Here is a 20,995-nt window from a genome sequence, read left to right as displayed (position 1 = left end):
AACTTTCCCATGCATGTGTAGTTGCTTTTGTGACATTTTTATTCCAATTATTATTCTATACTGACTATTGACAAAAAGAAAAAAAAAACACATTTAACTGATTTGCAAGACCGATGTGATCCCATAAGTGTACCGCGAACAAAGTTTGTGCGGAACACTAATAACACTAATCGTTTATTGCAAAACAATGGTCAGTATGATACGTATCTACCTTATACATACATATACGTATTTCTTTAATATATTATTCTTATTTAGTAAATGCACTGTATTTTGTATTTTTGTATACGTGCTAGTTGTGTCTAATGGTATTGTAATATTCCGTACTATATTAAATACTGGTGTATTTTATGCGATAACTATTTGGTATTGGTATTGCTTTTATTGTTGTATATTTAAATATTTATCATATGTTTTTATGACAATTATCGATAATTTCTTATGTGCCCAAAAACAATTAACAACAAAATCTCATTGTGACAATCTTTCTTTATGACTATTTAAAACTATTTCTCTTTTATTTACTTAGATGTAAAGGTCATGTATCTAAAGATCATGTGATTTTACAAATAATCGGGTTAAGTTTCAAATGCAAAGTTTATACCAAAACTAACCTATGTCCGTCCTCGCGCCTTAAAATATCTCCATATCTAATTTAATTTTAATCGGTTCAGCGGTTTAAGCGAGGTAAGAGACAGACGGGCAGAACTTTGTGTTTATAATATTAGTAGAGAAGTAAGGATTAGTTACTTTACCCACAGTCACGTTGCCACAACGAGTTTTTGTAACCCAATATCATTGAAAGCGAAAAGTCCTTCGCCAAGCAAAATTTCCACGCTATGTACAGTCACCTGCAATAATATGTTACTCTTCGAAGGCCGCAAAAATATATGACACGCTCTTATGGCTCTACAAATAAGATCGTGTCAGATATTTTTACAGCCTTCTTTGTGTATCATATTATTGCAGGTAACTGTACCTACGACATTGGCTTATAAATAAATGTTCTCTTTGATGTCTCAATTGCTTGGCGAGGGAGTCGACGCGCTGAAACGAATAATCTGTCTCACTCTAACGCGTACCAACTGGCTGAACACAGGTGGCAAATTTACGGAATTTCCAGTTACTCTACTCTTATTTTAGCATTTTTGAAAGGTTTTGCCAGATACTTTATAAAAGAACAAAAAGCAAATGTTACCGTGAAGCTCATATTATTGTGTATAAAGGTACTTTACGTATTACACTGCAAAATTGATATACCTATAGGTACATTTTAGTCTCTAAAGGCATTGTAATCTTTTGGTTGTAATTAAAAAAAAATACTTGTAAATAAGTATGCGCTCAATGTTAAAAACTAAAAATAATTACATTCCAATACACATAGGTAACATATTTTACTATATTATTTAATTTTGCTGCGAAAATATTATGTAGGTTTCTGATTTCCACGGCATTTGGGAGTTGGGTTAAAATGTGTTGCGGGCAACAAACATACAAAAAATACAATAAATTGATGCAAATAATTCAATAAATTCAATTGCGGGCAATAAATTCGCGATAGACCTAGAAAATTGAGTTATCAAAGATACAATCTACCACAGCAATACGAGTATTATAGTTAACACCAAACTTGTATAAATGGCGCCACTCGCAGCGTGATTATACTGAAATATGGCGTGTTTACTGCTTTATTGAGATTAATTGTCCTCCGCACTCCGCAGTTTTGTAAATGACACTAATGGGCGTTTTTTTTGTTGTCCCCTACACTTTTTTTTTCAAATTTGGGATTTTTTTATGTTATTTCTACTCAGAATCACGAGCTCTTTCTATCCTAATAGGACAAAAAAAATGTGTCCCAAAATTTCCATACATTTTTCGATTTTTCCATTCCGCGACCGCCATACAAAGTCTATGAAAAATGGTGACGTGACGGAAATAAAAACCTTAGGACACTTATAATATTTAACCTTACAATATTAAACCTTACCTTATAATATTAAACCTTAGGACACTTTTTTTCTCCTATTAGGATAGAAAGAGCTCGTGATTCTGAGTAGAAATAACATAAAAAATCCCAAATTTGAAAAAAAAAAGTGTAGGGGACAACAAAAAAAAACGCCCTAATCTGGATTTTCCCTTGTACTGTCGTACACAATCATGAAAATCATCAATCAGTACTGAATAACTGATAACTGCCTTTGTAATTCGAGCGACGTTAGAACAGAAAATAATTCCATGGTTCCGTTTCCACCACGGTCAACCCTAGCCCGCTAAAACACTTGTCAAGTTCTGACAGTTCATGACGACCCCTCATAACGCAAACACCCGAGACATAGCTAACTTGCCCAACTTTTGTAATATTGCGAAGTTGGTAGCAGTTGCTTTGTTGTCTCTAAGCAGGTTATATTGCAATGCGCCTGTATGTACTATACACGTTGTTGTATCTGTAATAGGTATCTGTATTCAGCCAGTTGGGTGTAATTGGAAAACAATTTTGAAGATTACTTTGTCTATGGTTCGTGACAACGTTTTGCCTGTATGAAATAAACGCTAAAACATTGCATGTTTTTAAACGTTTCACGGTATTGTTTAATAAAGGATTGGATTTATATTTTTGGGTCCGTTTTACTCATACTTTCTATTTAGAAAGGCATTTTTATAGATCATAACATGAAATTTCTTTCATACTTTTTACTATCTAATCATTGTAATATTTCATTATGTAACGAGAAATGTAGAAATTTAAATGAAATCTGGCAAATGGCCGGGGGTCTAATTAAAGAGGCCGTAACGAGTCCCGAGCTACATTATGACGTCATTAGTGGGTTATGTTAAGACGCTCGTTGAAAAAAATCGAAAACGATCATTTTGAACTAAACTTCCAGTTTGCTAAATATGTACGCGTTTCTGATTATTACTAGCAAAATGGATTTCCGTAAGTAGGTACCAGGAATATTTTTTATTATACTCGTAAAATTCATATAGCTTTAAACCTTAGATATATATGTTTATCTTATCTTTTTTTAATGCACGAGTCTTCAAGATTGGTTTTCAAAAATTGTTTAATTTACTGACGAGCGATTTCATAATACCTATTTTTATTCAAAAAATCAAAGCATAGTTGTTATAAACTAAAAGTAACATATTTTGCGATATAAATGTTGGCCAGTTGATCTAATAATTGATTGATCTAAGTAACTTTTTATGATATGTGCTCTTTTATGTTCTGACATTACTTTTAACTAGTTTTCATATTAAAGAGCTCAACATATAATCGCAGATATTCAAGTTGCATTTTCAAACGTTATCAACATGACGTAACACGCTATCCCTTACTCTCACTTTAATAAGTACTTGCGTGTGACAGGAATGGAACGACTACAACCTGAGGTGGAACGATAGCGAGTACGGCGGCGTGAAAGACCTGCGCATCACACCCAACAAACTGTGGAAGCCAGACGTTCTTATGTATAATAGGTGAGAGTATGGTTGCCGTGAGGGAGTATATACTGACTAATACAGCAACAACTATACTGGTTCAACCAAATCTTGTCAGTAGTAAAAGGCGGCAAATTTGAAAAATCGCGGGTTAGCAACACAGTGTTCGAATAATTCCAAAATCGCGTGTCATCTGTGTGTTATCTGTGGAATGTGGATCGTGAATGACAGCCATCATCTTATTGTTTAGATTCTGAATCGTTTCTATTTCAAGAGAAATTTCTGCTATCACCATTAAATACCAAGATTATGCATGACCTCAAGCAAAGCTAAGGTGCCTACAACGTACAATCATGCTCGTTGACGGTAAACATTACTAAAATTTGAGGTTATGATAATTCACTCGAACTGACGTATGAAGGGCGGAAAAATAAACACGTTTTGGTTCGATGTACATTGCTGCTTTTCTTAGCGAAATTCTGCTCTTTGAGTGTTACATGGTGTTACCCTACTTTAATTTGCAGTACATTGCTACTGACAAGATTTGGTTGACGGACTATATTTATTGAATGATGACACAGACGACATACATATGACTTGACAAAGGCATTATTCCCACCTTTAATTTTATCCAGTCAGTCAAAGGTAACTTTGCACCGACTAAGTGACTTACTATCTAATTTTTTTTAAATAGTGTAATACATGATATATTTACAATATTTACACAGGTATTACATACATTTTAGACGAATCCTAATGTCACCTGGGGCATAGTCCCCAGGACACTGGCCGCATTTCCCCGCTGTATTGTTAAACTCAGCCTTTGGGCAAAATATGACCCTGCTCGTAGGTCGCCAGACACCCCAACAAGTTTTCGGGAAATATCCTTTCATCATCTTCATCTTCCTCGCGTTGTCCCGGCATTTTTGCCACGGCTCATGGGAGCCTGGGGTCCGCTTGGCAACTAATCCCAGTAATTGGCGTGGGCACTAGTTTTTACGAAAGCGACTGCCATCTGACCTTCCAACCCAGAGGGTAAACTAGGTCCGTATTGGGATTAGTCCGGTTTCCTCACGATGTTTTCCTTCACCGAAAAGCGACTGGTAAATATCAAATGATATTTCGTATATAAGTTCCGAAAAACTCATTGGTACGAGCCGGGGTTCGAACCCGCGACCTCCGGATTGCAAGTCGCACGCTCTTACCGCTAGGCCACCAGCGCTTCCTTTATCTAAATTAATAATGTCATTAGGACAATGTTCGCAGACGCATAGACGCACATGTGACTCCGAGACGTAAACAATTTACAAAAGAGAAAACACACGTTAAGACTACGACTTGTCTATGTTAAAAACAAATACTTTTTCCAGACATTTATTTTTTACAAGCAAATTGTGTACCTTTTTAAGTGTTTAATACAAAAAAGGGTTTTGTGAATCCCGGATTGTACTAAATCGAGGCTTTACGAAGGCCAACACCCAGAAAAGGCAACCACCGCTAACAAAGATGTGGCGATATGATTTATTTTGGGTTTTTTGGGGCGGTTTGTAGAAGGTTTTACGGTTTGACTCTCGTGAGAAATATTAATTAAATTTGCGTGGGATGCTCATTGTAACGTGTGCCATATTATGAGTTTATAATTACAAAAGATAATTACAGAAGGCTGTTATAAATGCCGCATTATTTTTCAAATTTTTAGTAAATATACCTATATTTAAAATCATATTAATTTTGTTTTGTCATTCTTTGCTCTGGGTACGTCTGGGTCACCGTATAAAACCATAATTTTTAATGTTCTAAACATGCATTGTTGTTTAAGTTATTGTCCCCTGACTTCATAGACAGAACAGGTACAAAAAATATTAATACTGGTATTAACATTAATTTGTAGAGTCTGTGTGGAAAGAGAAAAGTCATAGAACGTAATCGTAAATCAATTTTTCAACTAGCAGATACGTCTGCGAGCGATATTGCAAATTTTATATTAAAGGAAAAAATGGAGAAAGTTACGCTTCCGGCAGGACTTGAACCCGCATCCTCCACAATCCGTGTGTTGCTCTTAATCAATTGAGCTACGGAAGCCTACCAGGGCGTCGCAGGATTGTGGAGGATGCGGGTTCAAGTCCTGCCGGGAGCGTAACTTTTTCCATTTTTTCCTTTAATATAAAATTTGGAACGTAATCGTTCCCTTATATTCCACGACTCTTTTCTTTCCGCACAGACTCTAGTCAGAAAGGTAAAGGTAAAAGAGCACATCGGTTCCGATCCGACCATTGTTAAACATAGTCGACAAATACTATGCGACGAACGTGACAAAAACAGTACCCATGCCACAGTATACAATATACATCTCGCTCGCACTAATTTGTCAGGACGAGCGAGATGCATAGTAAGTTACATAGACGTTAGCGTATGTGTGTTGACACTGTCAGTGACTCGTGATAAGGGTACAGCTCTCATTGTTAACCTATTCTATCAATTACCCAGCCAGTTTAAATCCATCTCCAATTAGATTTTAGGGGCGTGAGAATAGTGCTCCAGGGATTTCTTCTTGGGCTACTCTAATTGGTAGGATATTACTTTCTACTGTTATTACCTTATTTTCCTAACGGGTCGATTAAACAGTTAATTTAGAAAAAGGGCATCGTTATTTGAATCAATAAGCGATTATTAGCTTGAAGGTTTTTTTCTGGGATTGCTTTTTTGTGTTAGTAGTGAGAGAATAAAAGGTTCAGAAAAAAGGGTGAAAGGAATGTATAGTGATGAGTCCGGACATCCGATGATCGATTATGTCATTTAGATAAATGCAGAGAATAGAACTTATTTGTGGCTAGAATATTGCTATTAAAGTAGCTATTCATTTCAACAAAATTGATTAGGTTTTTAGGCAATCAATTGTACACACAGTTATCCGCCTTAATTGTTTTGATTAAACATAATTCTCTTAGTAATCCCTCAATACATACATATACATACTATAGCATACCCACATTGAAATTGCCGTAATTTTGAACCTTTGTCGAATTAAAGCTGAGTTGTGTTTTAACTGCTCATTTGAATGAGACGGCATAATATTTAAATTACAGTACATTTCAGCCTTGTATGCTTAAAAGGTCGTAACTGACCTTATTTTCGTACTTAATACGCTATTTAGTACTAGAGTAACGTGGTATAAAACGCACGTGGAGTACTCTAATGGCAGTTGGGTTTAATCAGATTTGCGGTACGGTTTAGAGTTGATTGCATTCATTTAATTTTGTACTAAAACTAGGACATCGCGCGGCGGCTACGTATAATTAGGAGTACCTAGTTTTGTTTTCATTAGCTTGTCTTTAAATTAAGCTTTTTTATTCTGGCTTCGACGATGTAACTAGATGTAATTGATTAATTTAAATAGGTATTTATCAATACTAACTGTTAAACAAGAATTCATAATTATTTATGCATCTTGAGCTTTCATTGATTGGGTTTTATGTAGTCAACATAGGAATAGTTTAAAACCGAAGTACATACTGACTCGTAATGTAAGAAGATACGGGTCTCTTGAAAAATAAATGCGAAGTAGTTCGATTTGATATCCACCTCTTTTCTCTCTATTTTCTATCCATTTTCCTATTGCAATGTCTAATAGTTTGATCATTCGGAAAATGTTGCAAGAAGTTTCATCAGTTAAAAAAAAAACATTATACGTATGTTTAAATTCAACGTGGCAAGTGGCAAAACTTTAGCATTGATCTTCAAACTAAATTAAACGTATTCTACTGGATCGATCTTTACTGAGCTAACACAATTCTGATAAGTAACACTTCCTTTCAAGATTCCGTTCAAGGTTTGACCCTGATTCAGCAACTTCTGTTTTATTTAACTTTTTACACGGTTCTAAAAGGGCGCAGTTTATTTTTTCATAAATTATCATCCCAAAGCGCAATATTAATATCCCAAAGCAGCGAATTTTATCAATTTGCACCTGGCAACACTGGGCTTAAGCGGCGTTCACCCCCGTTTATGTTAAACACGTTGTCTTGCCATGTAAATTGTTCCGAAATTGGCCCCCAGCGTGGCGATGGTTGGCGCTGCGCCAGACGCCATGTTATTCAATGCTTCTGGGCTTGCTTTCAGAACGTGTACTATCATAGTGATTTTTGTAATAACTATTAGGTATTGAAGTGAGGCACTACATTTACATACACATAAAGAAAAATTATATCTCTTATTCTCCTGAAAGGAATGGATACTGCAGCCTAATTTTTTGTTGTGGCTTATATGAACTAAAACAAGTCCCAATGTACTTTTAGGCTATACGAAAACTGAGGGCGTTCAAAAATGTAGTATATCTAAAAAATTTACAAAAAATAGTTACCTTAGAGCTTTGCTTAGATTCTAAAAATTTTTGTGGCTTAGCGTATCCAAGGAGCTTGGTCTCCAAAGTAGCATGCCATTATCCCAATCCTAAGCAACCGATATGCCTCCTTATGGTCTCTCCAGTGACACCTTTTTGACCCATCAGACAGTTTAACCCACTTACGTTCTTTTGGCTGTTCCATTCTCTCTTCGATCACAAACTTCTCTCAATCTCAGCAGTCTTTTGTAGTGTGGTCACGTGCGTTGATAAGTATTTTGTATTTTTACTCTCCGCCATCAGTAACTGATTTTTGTCTTTTTATTTTAGAACTAAACTCGTTTATTCATATTCATATTCATATTCGTATATTCATAATAATTCATATTACATGTCGTTTTTCATAATTACATTAAAAATAAAAAAATAAAATAAGAATTAACAATTAAGTTAATTAAAATTAGCATAATAAAATACAATGTCAAATAAAAGTACTTACATATACCTACAGTTACTTAGTTCACTTAGCTAGTCGAACGCAGCCATATTCCATGTCCTGAAAGGAGTAAACAATATAATGCGTCGACGGGTATGATTTAGTATCTGTTCGTTGCTGGCGCGAATCCAAAATGGATACCTTTGCAAAACTGCCACCTCGAGCCAACTCCATAAAGTAGAGAAATAAAAATAACATTTAATCTTTTAAAAATCAGTTATTTGTGGTAGTGATATTTAAGTGATATTTTGATATATAGATAAATCGAATTATAGTAATAGTAAATCGAATTACTTATAAATAGTTAAGTACCTATTCCTTGGTGGTAGCTCGAAGATTTTATTCTAAGGGTTGAATTAATTAAATAAATAAATAAAACAAATAAATATTGGACATTTTTACATAAATTGACTAAGTAATTGAGTAAGCTCAAGAAAGCTTGTGTTGTGAGTAGGTACTTAGACAACGACATGACTGAAAATAACTGAAATCAACAAACAATCGTAGATATTTTATCCTCATTAACAAGATTGAGCACCCGTTTTTCGAAATAAATATTTAAAATAGCACTCATTAACATGAGTAAGCACATAATTTATCTAAACGCTTGCTTAGATAAGTTAACACTGCCTCTCAAATACAATCAGGAATTGTTTACCCATTTACGAAATTGCTCGCGTTCAAGTATTTTCTTGAAACAGTTGCCATAGCAACATAATATAGTCAAAACCGCGCCCTGTTTCTAACTAGAACATTGCGTTGTTTAATTAAAGTTAATGAAAGTCGTACAGTTCACATGTTCATTGTATGCCTATGTTTTGTACAGATTGGTACACCGAAAAGTTATTCGAGAAAATAATATTAGTGTATGAAACACTCAATTTCAAAAAACTTCAATTACCAATCAAAAAACGTAATGAATGAAATATAAAAAAAACTTCTAACCATAATTATGATCATAAACCATGATCGTAGATTATCTAATTCTGTCATAATATAGCATAAGGCAAAGGTACCTTACCATACCGTTGCCGTGCACAACCACGGTAGTGTTCGTCTATTTCTGGACAGGGAACAGTCTAAAAGTCTAAACGTCGCTCTAACGTCGGCCGAGCAGGCTTGCCAGGCATTTGATTATGAAAAGCTTTTAAATCACTTACGGATTGTAACAGACTCGTTGTTTACTGTCTCGCCTGTGTTCCCGTCGACGGCCTAGCGTCGCCGCTGTCACACCGTCTAACTATACTCTAGCCCCCTTATTCATAAAACTTGGCAACCTATTACAATCCACTGTTACATTTTGTCTCTTTCTGACAAACAAAAATTTCAAAATGACGGATAGAGACAAATAATTATCAATGGTTTGTTGGATTTGACAGAAGTTTATAAATAACGCCGTAGGCCTTTAGTACTGATGCTTTTCGTTTTATATTTTGTATTTTTGAGCATATTTGGAAGAGGCAGTTTGGCTATTTAAACAAAATACTTTATTGTAGGTTTTATGGGTGGAACTTTAAGGTTTATTTGATTTGACTTAGTCCTATCCGTGATTATTTGTTTTCTGTTTGTGGATAAAAATAACCAGGGACATCCTCAGATGTAATGGAAAAATCAGTAAAAATCTTAAATAAATCTCGAGATTATCATCATAAAGGCGAAGAAAAACAAACGTCGTCTAATCAATAATCAAGCAATTTTCAACTTATTGTATTTCCTAGGCACAACATAGGTACTAAAACATGTTGGCACATCATCAAAGTTAAATCTAGACAGCTTTGCAGAAAATCCAGCGCAGCACACGTGATAAACCTGCAATCTGTTTAACATTCCATTAAAAGGCTTCACGACACGGTGTGATACAAGCCGACTCTTGGCGGCCCGCCAGCCTCGGAGTGGTTACCCCGTACACTATTACACGAAAGGTATTGCTGAGCACCCTTCACGAGGTTCCCTCGGCTTTCGGCTTTCAATTCGCATCCTCAGAGACTTATCTCCACTTAATCTGGGGCCAATTGCTCGTCTTTTTGTTCCAAGGCTTTTTGTCGCGGTAATTAAAAGAGGTTGGTTATTTATGGGTCAAGTTTATTGCTTTCTCTATTAGTTTCTCTGAGAAAAATGTGGACAGTAAGTAGTGTCCTTTATAAGAGGTAAAAACATCCCTTTCTTCGTTTCGTAGTTTTTGTATCTCTCGTCTTGTATTACAATGACACAAGGTTACAATATTATACTGCCAGTAGTTATTATACGCTGTTTAGCATTTGGGAAACATGACTTTTTTGAACTGACTTTAAATATACCTAGATGATGTTGTAGCCATTTGCCACGTTGAATTAAATCAGAGCAACCTAAAAAAATGGACTAACATTCTTAAGAAAAAGTTTACTTATGTGGAAAATCAAAAGTTACCAATGCGGGTACCTACATACATATACTGTTACGTATTTCTTGTTTGGGCCTCAAGTACTGAAAAAATGTATCCCTCCTGTACTGTAAGGGTACACTTCAAAAAATCATCTTTTGTTTCTCTTATTTGCGATGTGACAGGAAAGAGTCGAACGAGTTCAGATTACAATAAAAATAAATGTGTATGGTCCAAATATAGTATTACTGATACAAAGTAACCATAAAATATTTGACAGATAATTAGGGTTATTAGGGTGTTTTATACAAACAAAATCTAGAAATAATATCACTCTCTCGTTAGTTCTTTGCATTTAGTCCTAACTGCTCGGTAACTTTTTTAAAACGAGTTTTTATTAGTAACTAAAAAAGCGGCCAAGTGCGAGTCGGACTCGCCCATGAAGGGTTCCGTATTTAGGCGATTTATGACGTATTAAAAAAAAACTACTTACTAGATCTCGTTCAAACTAATTTTCGGTGGAAGTTTACATGGTAATGTACATCATATATTTTTTTTAGTTTTATCATTCTGTTATTTTAGAAGTTACAGGGGGGGGGGGGGACACACATTTTACCACTTTGGAAGTGTCTCTCGCGCAAACTATTCAGTTTAGAAAAAATGATATTAGAAACCTCAATATCATTTTTGAAGACCTAGCCATAGATACCCCACACGTATGGGTTTGATGAAAAAAAAAATTTTGAGTTTCAGTTCTAAGTATGGGGAACCCCAAAAATTTATTGTTTTTTTTTCTATTTTTGTGTGAAAATCTTAATGCGGTTCACAGAATACATCTACTTACCAAGTTTCAACAGTATAGTTCTTATAGTTTCGGAGAAAAGTGGCTGTGACATACGGACGGACAGACGGACAGACAGACAGACATGACGAATCTATAAGGGTTCCGTTTTTTGCCATTTGGCTACGGAACCCTAAAAAGGGCTGAAGGGACTGAAGGCCCATTTCATACAACATACAACTAGAATTGTAGTTGTCAACCTAGAATAGTTATGTAGCGACGATTAAGCAGTTAAGGACTTGTTGGACGCTCTACAAGTGGGCGCGAGATTTGCCTCGACGACAAATTGTCGTAGTTACGAGTTCCTAACTAAACCGCTTCAACTACGTGCTTGTAAAAAGACTAGTTAGTTGATAAATACTGGTATAAACTCTGAGTGATACTAGACTAGGTCAAGTGTTGTAGTACAAATTCAGAAACACGAGTACGAAAATTACTTTAGCTAGTTAAACAAATATGGGTCAAATATTTTTATTAACTCACCTTTGTCACCATAGAAATTAGGACTTTAGCCATAACCATTTATTTAATCATAACTTTAATCAGGTACGTACCAAGCTAAAATTAGTTTATTTTTGTCAGTTAACTATAGTTTATAAAACTGCAATAGTTTATAGATTGGGTTATCTGCAGTGACAATATTAACGAAGAGAAAACTTGCATATGTATATTTAGCTGTCCAAAAACTAGAATCAAGAAATTTTGCTTGATAGCTGCCTAGGGTATAAATATAGGTAGCAACGCTTTGCAATAAATTCTCATATAAATTTGGCATATATATCAAATAAGCATCCTGAAATTTGCGTTTCATTTGAAATTTGGCTATATTAAATGTAGGAAGCCGAGCCGTCTTGAGTTATGAATATGCATTCATCTAACGCGCTCACAATGCCCTACGAACTTGGAGGATATAATCAAACGGAGACGCCATGTCTGTAATTTTCTGTACAAAACAGTCTGCCGATTTTTGCGGGGGAGGGGAACGTCAAATGTATGCGTAACGTAAAAATAGCCATGTCAGATAAACGTCAGTCCATACATTGTGTATGACCGTTGGCCGCCTATTTTCGACAGAGGGGAAAGCCTGTTAATGGCTACTCCGTTTAGTTGTATCCTCCAAGCCTACGAATAATAATGTACAAGGTATGAATTATGTCACTCATGAGCTGGCGTTCGTGAATATTTTATTGTTGCTACACGATAACTGTCATCGCAAGTGCGAATGTGTTAACGTTAGAGACGATGGGGGCATGGGGCCGCTTTCTCGTGGGGCTCGCGTCGGAATCAAGGACCGGAAAACCCCTCTTTACGCTTAATCCTATCCATTCGGTAACCCAATCAATTCGGTTACCTTATCATTCGGTAACTCTATCATACTGTTACCTGATTGTAACGGTAAGCTTATTGAAACGGTAACCTTAACCGTTAACCGAGTTAATCTCAAAACCCCATCGCGTTAGGGTTTTTGTTAGGGGTTTTTAACCGGTTTTTATTCAGTTATGGTAACCTTTATTATCGGTTGCTTATTGGTTTGCTACATTCGTATTTAGTGATGTGCCGTCAGTCAAATACTAAGAAAAATTGTTAATAATATTCATATTCATATTCATATTCATATATTTTATTGCGATCATGTTCATTACAGAGGATGGTATACAAAATTATGTAGTAGGTACATGTACCCCGTTAGGGCATTGCAATAGTCTTAATACTACTTAATGTTAACTATTTACAAATTATACATTATTAGACTTAAGAATTACAAAACTAATTATAATTATAAGCAGAATTTTAATTAAATGTCATTCATATTGCATTATTACTTATTTGATACATATATTTAGTTCATCATAAAAGCCCAACAATAATAAATAATAAAATGAAATTAAAATAATCAACTAATATTTAACTAATATTTACTCTAATTCATTATCTGATAAAAATTCCTCGATTGTATAATATGCCTTTCGTATTAAAATTGACTTAAGTTTGTTAATAAATGATTGCGTTTTTTGCTCACTAGTTACGCTTTTTGGTAATTGGTTGTAAATTATCACAGATCTATAATGAGGGCTATTTCTGAACATTTGTAGATTTGGTTTTGCTGGCAACAATAGTTTATCCTGTCTTCGGGCACTTTTTACATGGTCGTACAAAGTAATATGTTTCCTAACAAAAACAGCAGTTTCAAGAATGTAGAGACAGGGGAGGGTGAGCATATTTTCTTTAATAAATAATTCTTTACATTCAGCTCGTTTGCGAGCGTTTACAATTATTCGAAGGCACTTCTTTTGGCTTACGAAAAGGCTTTGCGCTTCTGAGCTGTGTCCCCATAGAATAATGCCATATTTCAGCCACGAGTAGGCATAAGCATAATATGCAGATTTAGCGCATTCAGAATGTGTATTCGATTTCAATAAATTCAAGGCAAAAATGAATTGGGATAATTTTGATTTTATCTTTGAAATATGTTCTTGCCAGTTAAACGAAGTATCGATAGTGATACCCAGAAGGTTGAAGTGCTTTACTTCCTCTATATTTAAAGTGTTAGTTACTGTAGACAGGTCTAGGGGTTCCTTTTGGTATGGATGAAATTGTATAATTTTTGTTTTGAGGTTGTTAATTTCCAAATTATGATTTGAGAGCCATGAAGTCGTGTTTTGATAAGATTCTATAATTTTGTTAGCGTCGCTTAAATGTTGGCAATCAAAAAGGAAGGACACATCGTCAGCATACAATATATTAAAATTATTAGTCGATTTTGGCAGATTATTAATATAAATGATAAAAAGCAAACATCCGATCACGCTGCCCTGAGGGATAGAACAGTTCATTATTTTCGTGTTAGATTGCACTAAAGTTAGTTGGTTACTTTGTTCGTCAAAGTGCTGTATTTGTACGTATTGTTTTCTGTCGCTGAGGTACGATTTTAGCCAGCCGTAAGCGTTACCTCGTATGCCTATTTCCTCCAGTTTCTTTAGCAAAATGTTGTGAGAGACCCTATCGTATGCCTTCGTCATGTCGAGTAGGAGTCCTACCGCGTAATGTTTGTTTCTTATGAAATCTAGAGCACGTTGTACAAACTTAATAAATTAACTACATATTTTATAATAGTTTATTTTGTTATTTTTGACAATTTTCTTAATTTTGCTTATTTTAATGTTTTTGTTTATTTTACTTATTTTGTTTATTTTACTTATTTTGTTTATTTTACTTATTTCATTTATTTTATTTGTTATTAATTTTGTTAATTTTATTAATTTTATTTATTGTATTTATTGTATATATTGTATTTATTGTATTAATTTTAGTTTATTTACTTTATTTATTTTATTTATTTTATTTACTTTATTTACTTTATTTACTTTATTTACTTTATTTACTTTATTTACTTTATTTACTTTATTTACTTTATTTACTTTATTTACTTTATTTACTTTATTTACTTTATTTACTTTATTTACTTTATTTACTTTATTTACTTTATTTACTTTATTTACTTTATTTACTTTATTTACTTTATTTACTTTATTTACTTTATTTACTTTATTTACTTTATTTACTTTATTTACTTTATTTACTTTATTTACTTTATTTACTTTATTTACTTTATTTACTTTATTTACTTTATTTACTTTATTTACTTTATTTATTTTATTTATTTTATTTATTTTATTTATTTTATTTAGTTTATTTATTTTATTTATTTTATTTATTTTATTTATTTTATTTATTTTATTTATTTTATTTATTTTATTTGTTTATTAAACATAACCTAACCATTGTTCATTAATTTTTGTCATAAGCATTTATTTATTTAATTTTATTGTTAAACATTTTTTTTTACTCTATTAAACATTTAGAAGACCTGACGTATTTTCCTTTAGGTATATAGTTAAATGTTCCCAAGTTTTAATTCAGGCGTTCTGGGTTTCTGGCTTATATTGATATAGCTTGCATTTTTATACTACATACATTACTACTTAATTCCTTTTACTCTTTCGGGTTTAAAAAAATCCCGTGAATTGGAGAAGAAAGTTTTGTTGGAATGTAAAAAGCATACTAAGTCTCAAGTCTCAGAGTTGGACTAAAAATAACTTGAATAAGAAGAAGAATAAGAACATACATTTTATTCTTATTCCAATCGATTTGAATAAGAATAATTCTTACACTCGTTATTTTAGAATAAAATAAAAGTTAATAAATCATGTCACTTTTATTTTATTAAATGAAAAATAAAAAACGGAATATTTATTCCAGGTGTAGGATTATTCTAAATAACGTTTTATTCAATTAGAATGTTAACTATAGATAGATAGTAAAATGAATGTTCGGTATTAAAACCTTCTCCGTTTAGTTATATTGATTTTATACATTTAAAACATTGACATATTAAAAGAGTGTGACTTTTTCTATTTAGATTTGCACCAAAAACATGTATTCTTTATTAATAAATAAGAAACAACGATGATACGTGTTTAAATATACAATACATAATCCACTTCAATTTCACCCCTCTTTTCAATGGTCGGATTGATTTGAATTTTTTTTTTAGCGTAAAAGATTTTATTGTGATAGATAGGTACATTTTTTGAAGTCTTCGAAACGGTGATGATAATCAGGCTTCGGAGTTTTTTTAGCACGGTAAGACTAAGGAGAGCTATGGAGTCTTTGTTAACATTAAAATTAAATTCATACTCATACTCATCCTCATTAATTAAGTTCGTCCGAATCGTTTTATAAATACTTAGACTACTTATATGTAATTAATTCTGTTTACATATATTTAATTAAATGTTATATTATAAAAAAGTAATAATATGTATATGTGTATGTTAATATTATTATATTACCCATATTGCAGTGTCATCGCTCCAATATTTTATTTAAGTACTTAACGTACCTACATACTATAATTACTGTTAAGATAAGGATATTGGTGTCTTGAAAATGATGCCCAATAATATAATATGTATATGTGTATGTTAATATTATTATATTACCCATATTGCAGTGTCATCGCTCCAATATTTTATTTAAGTACTTAACGTACCTACATACTATAATTACTGTTAAGATATTGATATTGGTGTCTTGAAAATGATGCCCATGAATGCGACTTACGACGTTTATACTGCCCATTATGTGTGAACGAACTGTTTTGTAGACGTAAGGAAGAGTAACGCATAACTATTCTAAAATATTGTAGCTCTATATCAACCTTAATGAATAATAAACAGTTTTAATATCTATGGAATATCGTTTTAATATGTCGAATACGTATTACCAATGTTTATAATCATAGGTTGCATGTCTTAAGTACTTTTTTAAGTGATAGGCCACTTATGATTAAACCTCTTTACCTAAATATGTGTATGAGTAAATCAGATGTCACATTATGTCATGAATATATAGTTACGTATTTCGTTATTGTGATGATCGCTGATATTTATTAGGTCTAGAGCTGTACATAATTTACTTGTACTTAATTAATGAGGATGAGTATGAGTATGAACTTAATTTTAATGTTAACAAAGACTCCATAGCTCTCCTTAGTCTTACCGTGCTAAAAAAACTCCGAGGCCTGATGATAATTTTATAATGAAGCTACATATAAAGTAAACTGCGAAATTATAATTATGATGGTTCAATGTATATTTCTTTGCGTATTAAGTATGTATGTATTTTGTTTATGATTCCTATCAGCCTTGAGGTCATACGTGTGCTATCTCTTTCACACCTACGGAAAGTGAATGAGATAGTAAATTACTGCAGGTAAGAAAAGAGTCCTACGCTTATCACTAGATTTGCAGAAAGTTGCAGGCGTGTTTCCACTTGAGACCGTCATTTATTACTCATTGGCAATAACAATAGGATTAAGTCGTGGCGTGGTGAATTCTTTGTCAGCATTTGCTAAACACGTGCGGCAAGCGTTGTGTCAAACGATATTAATATCTGTTAATTTCCGTCTAAATAATAAATGCAAATTTTAAATATCAGAAGAACTTTTAAAAACACCATAAGTCTTGGTAGTAACTCGGACACTGAAACCACATACTAAACATAATTCGAAAACAGAAAATAAACATGAGTATTTTCCCCATTTGTTCCTGCCCAACGTGACCGCCGCGATACATGAGGCGGGGACATATGGGAATGATTTAAATGAAGCGCCTATTCCCATCTGTGCCCGGCGGGGAGAAATAGGAATACACCATATCGAGCCATTCCTTATCCTACCTTTAAAAACATCTTTCTTAGGGTTCCGTACCCAAAGGGTATAAACGGGACCCTATTACTAAGACTCCGCTGTCCATCTGTCTGTCACCAGGCTGTATCTCATGAACCATGATAGCTAGGCAGTTGAAATTTTCACAAATAATGAATTTCTATTGTTGCTATTACAACAAATACTAAAAACAGCATATAATAAATATCTAAGTGGGGCTCCCATACAACAAACGTTATTTTTTTGTTGGTTTTTGCGTAATGGTGCGGAACCCTTCCTGCGCTAGTCAGACTCGCACATGGCCGGTTTTTTTTATTCATAGCAGCTGAATTGTACCTGATAATTTAGATCACATTAAAAGAAATACGGGTATCGTCCAATACCAAGACTATGCGGCAGTAAATTAAATTTGTAAGATTTTATTGCATAAAATCAGGTATAAATTAGACAAGAAACATAGTAGTTTCTTGTCTAATTTACTTCTATCTATACGTAACGCCTATACGGCACCCAGACTGCATGTTTAATCTAGGAATATTATTTAGAATATAAAATCATGATCTTGGGGCACGGCAGTGCCCCCGCCAAGTCGAGCGCGAAGCAAACACTGCCGTACCATCCTTTACTGGAACCATTTCGCCGCATTTTCAGGCCCCTATTTGAGAACCTCTGGATAAGACCAGAACGCAGAAATTTTCGTCATCCAGTAAGTTATAATCACATACTTAAAATCCAATTTCAAGTCTGTAGGTCATTTAGTTCCGAAGTTAAGCGAAAGCAAAGTTTCGCATTTATGACACTCATTCACTCATGATCATCAGAATAGAACTAGTACTTCCCATAAACTCAGAGAGCTGAAATTTGGTACAGAGTTAGGGTTTAATGGCCACATAAAGGGTACACCTAAAAATATTGCAATATCACTCACGTTTTAAAGATCTAAGAACTGCATAAGTAAGTTTGTAATCCCATATAAATATATGATATTACAAATTTACTGTTGCAGTTCATAAATGAAGATATATTTAGTTATGATATGTGTATACATAGTATGGGTATGAGTACCCGAAAAGAAGGACTGCCTACAAAAAGAGATGAGATCCCTTAAAAAAACATTACATGTAAAAAGGTGCAAGTCTCGCAACGCTTTTACTACAAAAAAGTTTTGAGATGTAATGTGAAACCAAGTCGGTTATTTCAATCAGTGCCAGGGGGTATTAAAACCGTATCAATAAGATATCTTTAATTTGTAATACATATAATGACTTGGCAATCGCACATAATGCTTTACTCGTACCGTACTCGTAAATATGTGTAATGCTCAAACTGCAATTAGCGCTAGCGTTATGTTCAATTAGAATTATTTTAATAGGTGACGATGATCCTTTTGCCATTATGCAGCCGTGCGATGGCCAAGTCATTATACGTATTACAAATTAAAGATATCTTATTGATACGGTTTTAACACCCCCTGGCACTGATTAAAATAACCGACTTGGTTTCACATTACATCTCAAAACTTTTTTGTAGTAAAAGCGTTGCGAGACTTGCACCTTTTTACATGTAATGTTTTTGATGGGATTACATTTATTTGATTAAGAATTATTCTTATTCAATTTTTTCACATACTAATTATTTCCGATCAAATTTATTTAAATAATTTTGACGGGAATAAAATCAACATGATTTTATTCTTAGGAATTCTTATTTAAATAATGATTTTATTCTTGAATGACCAACACTGCTTACTAAGTATGTATGTATCTATTTAATTTAAACAAAACTATTTCACCTAGCAATGTTATAGATACCCAATAAATATAATGAATTCTGGTATTAATGAAAGATTTGAAGTATTAAAATAAGTTTATTTATCACTGCTATAGATATATATTTTCTGATCGCTGCATTAAGCGGTACAAGGTAAATTACGGCTTTTAGCTCATACAAACTCACCGCATATGAAAACATTTTAAACTAAAGTCTATTTTTTTATTCGGTAGACTAAAATGACATTTCATAGTATGAATGAACATCATGTGTCATTTCATTTCATACTGTGAAATGTCATTTTAGTCTACCGGATAAAGAATAGACTTTAATTGCTTATTATAAAATAAGCTCGTAATAACTAGTACATATGTCATTTGTTAACAATGGTAAAATATCTACCACAATCCACTAGCGCATGTATCTTTATCACAAAGTGATTTTTTTTTATCACTCTATCTCTATTCTCTGGAATCTAAAGATAAATTATACCTAACTATGTACCAGTAAAATTACTAGTTAGGTAAAATTTTTTCTTTAAATCAGTCTTTAATCTGTAGGTACATACCAAGTGTGAACCCGAAAATAAAAATAATAATCTAAGTAGCATAAAATATAACTATGTAAATAATAGCAGATATTACTAGGATAGGATGTTGTTTACTTGCAACCCCTTTTCTAAACATTTCTAAACTAGAATTGCTCCGAAACACAACAATAGGAACACACAGGTATAAAGATAAACAAAGGAATAACCACGCTGCCTGCGGCTGTCGCTCCAAAATAATACTGTAATCGCTCACTTATGTTTTCAACTTTAGCTTAAGGACTCAAAGTGCAATATTGTTTGAATTGACAATAAGCGAAGTTACCGGCAAAAAAACTTGTTTGTGCTGGAGGCTTCATAGACCGCCCATGCCAACCACGGTTATTCAATAATGAGTTGAATTTAAGTCTGCGTAAAGATTACAATCGTTTGAACTGGTTCAAAACCTTATTATGAGGTAACAGAATCGACTGGGTTTTTATTTCGGTTACCGGTAACAGGGGTTAACTCGATCTGATACGGTTACCGAATCAAAGTGTTACCTTATCAGACGGTTACCGTTATGGTAGGGGTTTTTATAACCACTTCTAAAATAACCCTATGAAAAACCCCGGTTAAGGTAACCGGTTCCGGTCCCTGGTCGGAATACTACGAGCTGTAAATTATATCAAAGTGTCTTTGAATTAAATGCTTATGTTTTATTGTTCAGGTAGGGATGTTGACATGAATCGCAATCAATCAATCTTTGGGTAATATGGCTCCATCGATACTGTCGATGATTTCGCCAACGTCAAAGTGGATCCCACGTGGGATCGAATTAATATTATTTGTAAATACTAAAATTCAGTCAGTGTACGGTATAAAAGTATAAAACTATGGCCTCTAGGGCTCTAGCCAGCCACGGTTAGAGGTAGAAATACCAAAATAAATGCTCTAGAGCACGACGTTGTTCGGTAAGTAGTTGGGTTCTCAGTTC

At 33.6% G+C, this 20,995-nt stretch overlaps 1 protein-coding gene across 6 annotated transcripts in view; it reads left to right on the top strand.

The window, feature by feature from the left end:
* LOC134663064 (neuronal acetylcholine receptor subunit alpha-7) overlaps positions 1-20,995 on the top strand; it is a 184,784-nt gene that overhangs the window by 139,301 nt on the left and 24,488 nt on the right. For all 6 annotated transcript variants that reach the window (XM_063519373.1, XM_063519375.1, XM_063519371.1 and 3 more), the window contains exon 4: positions 3,368-3,477. In XM_063519373.1, coding sequence (XP_063375443.1) covers positions 3,368-3,477 — 110 coding nt within the window. The remainder of the gene's footprint in view (positions 1-3,367; positions 3,478-20,995) is intronic.

Source organism: Cydia amplana, chromosome 4, assembly GCF_948474715.1.
Source record: "Cydia amplana chromosome 4, ilCydAmpl1.1, whole genome shotgun sequence".
NCBI classification, from domain to species: Eukaryota; Metazoa; Arthropoda; class Insecta; order Lepidoptera; family Tortricidae; genus Cydia; species Cydia amplana.
This window is presented reverse-complemented; position numbering and strand designations above follow the sequence as displayed.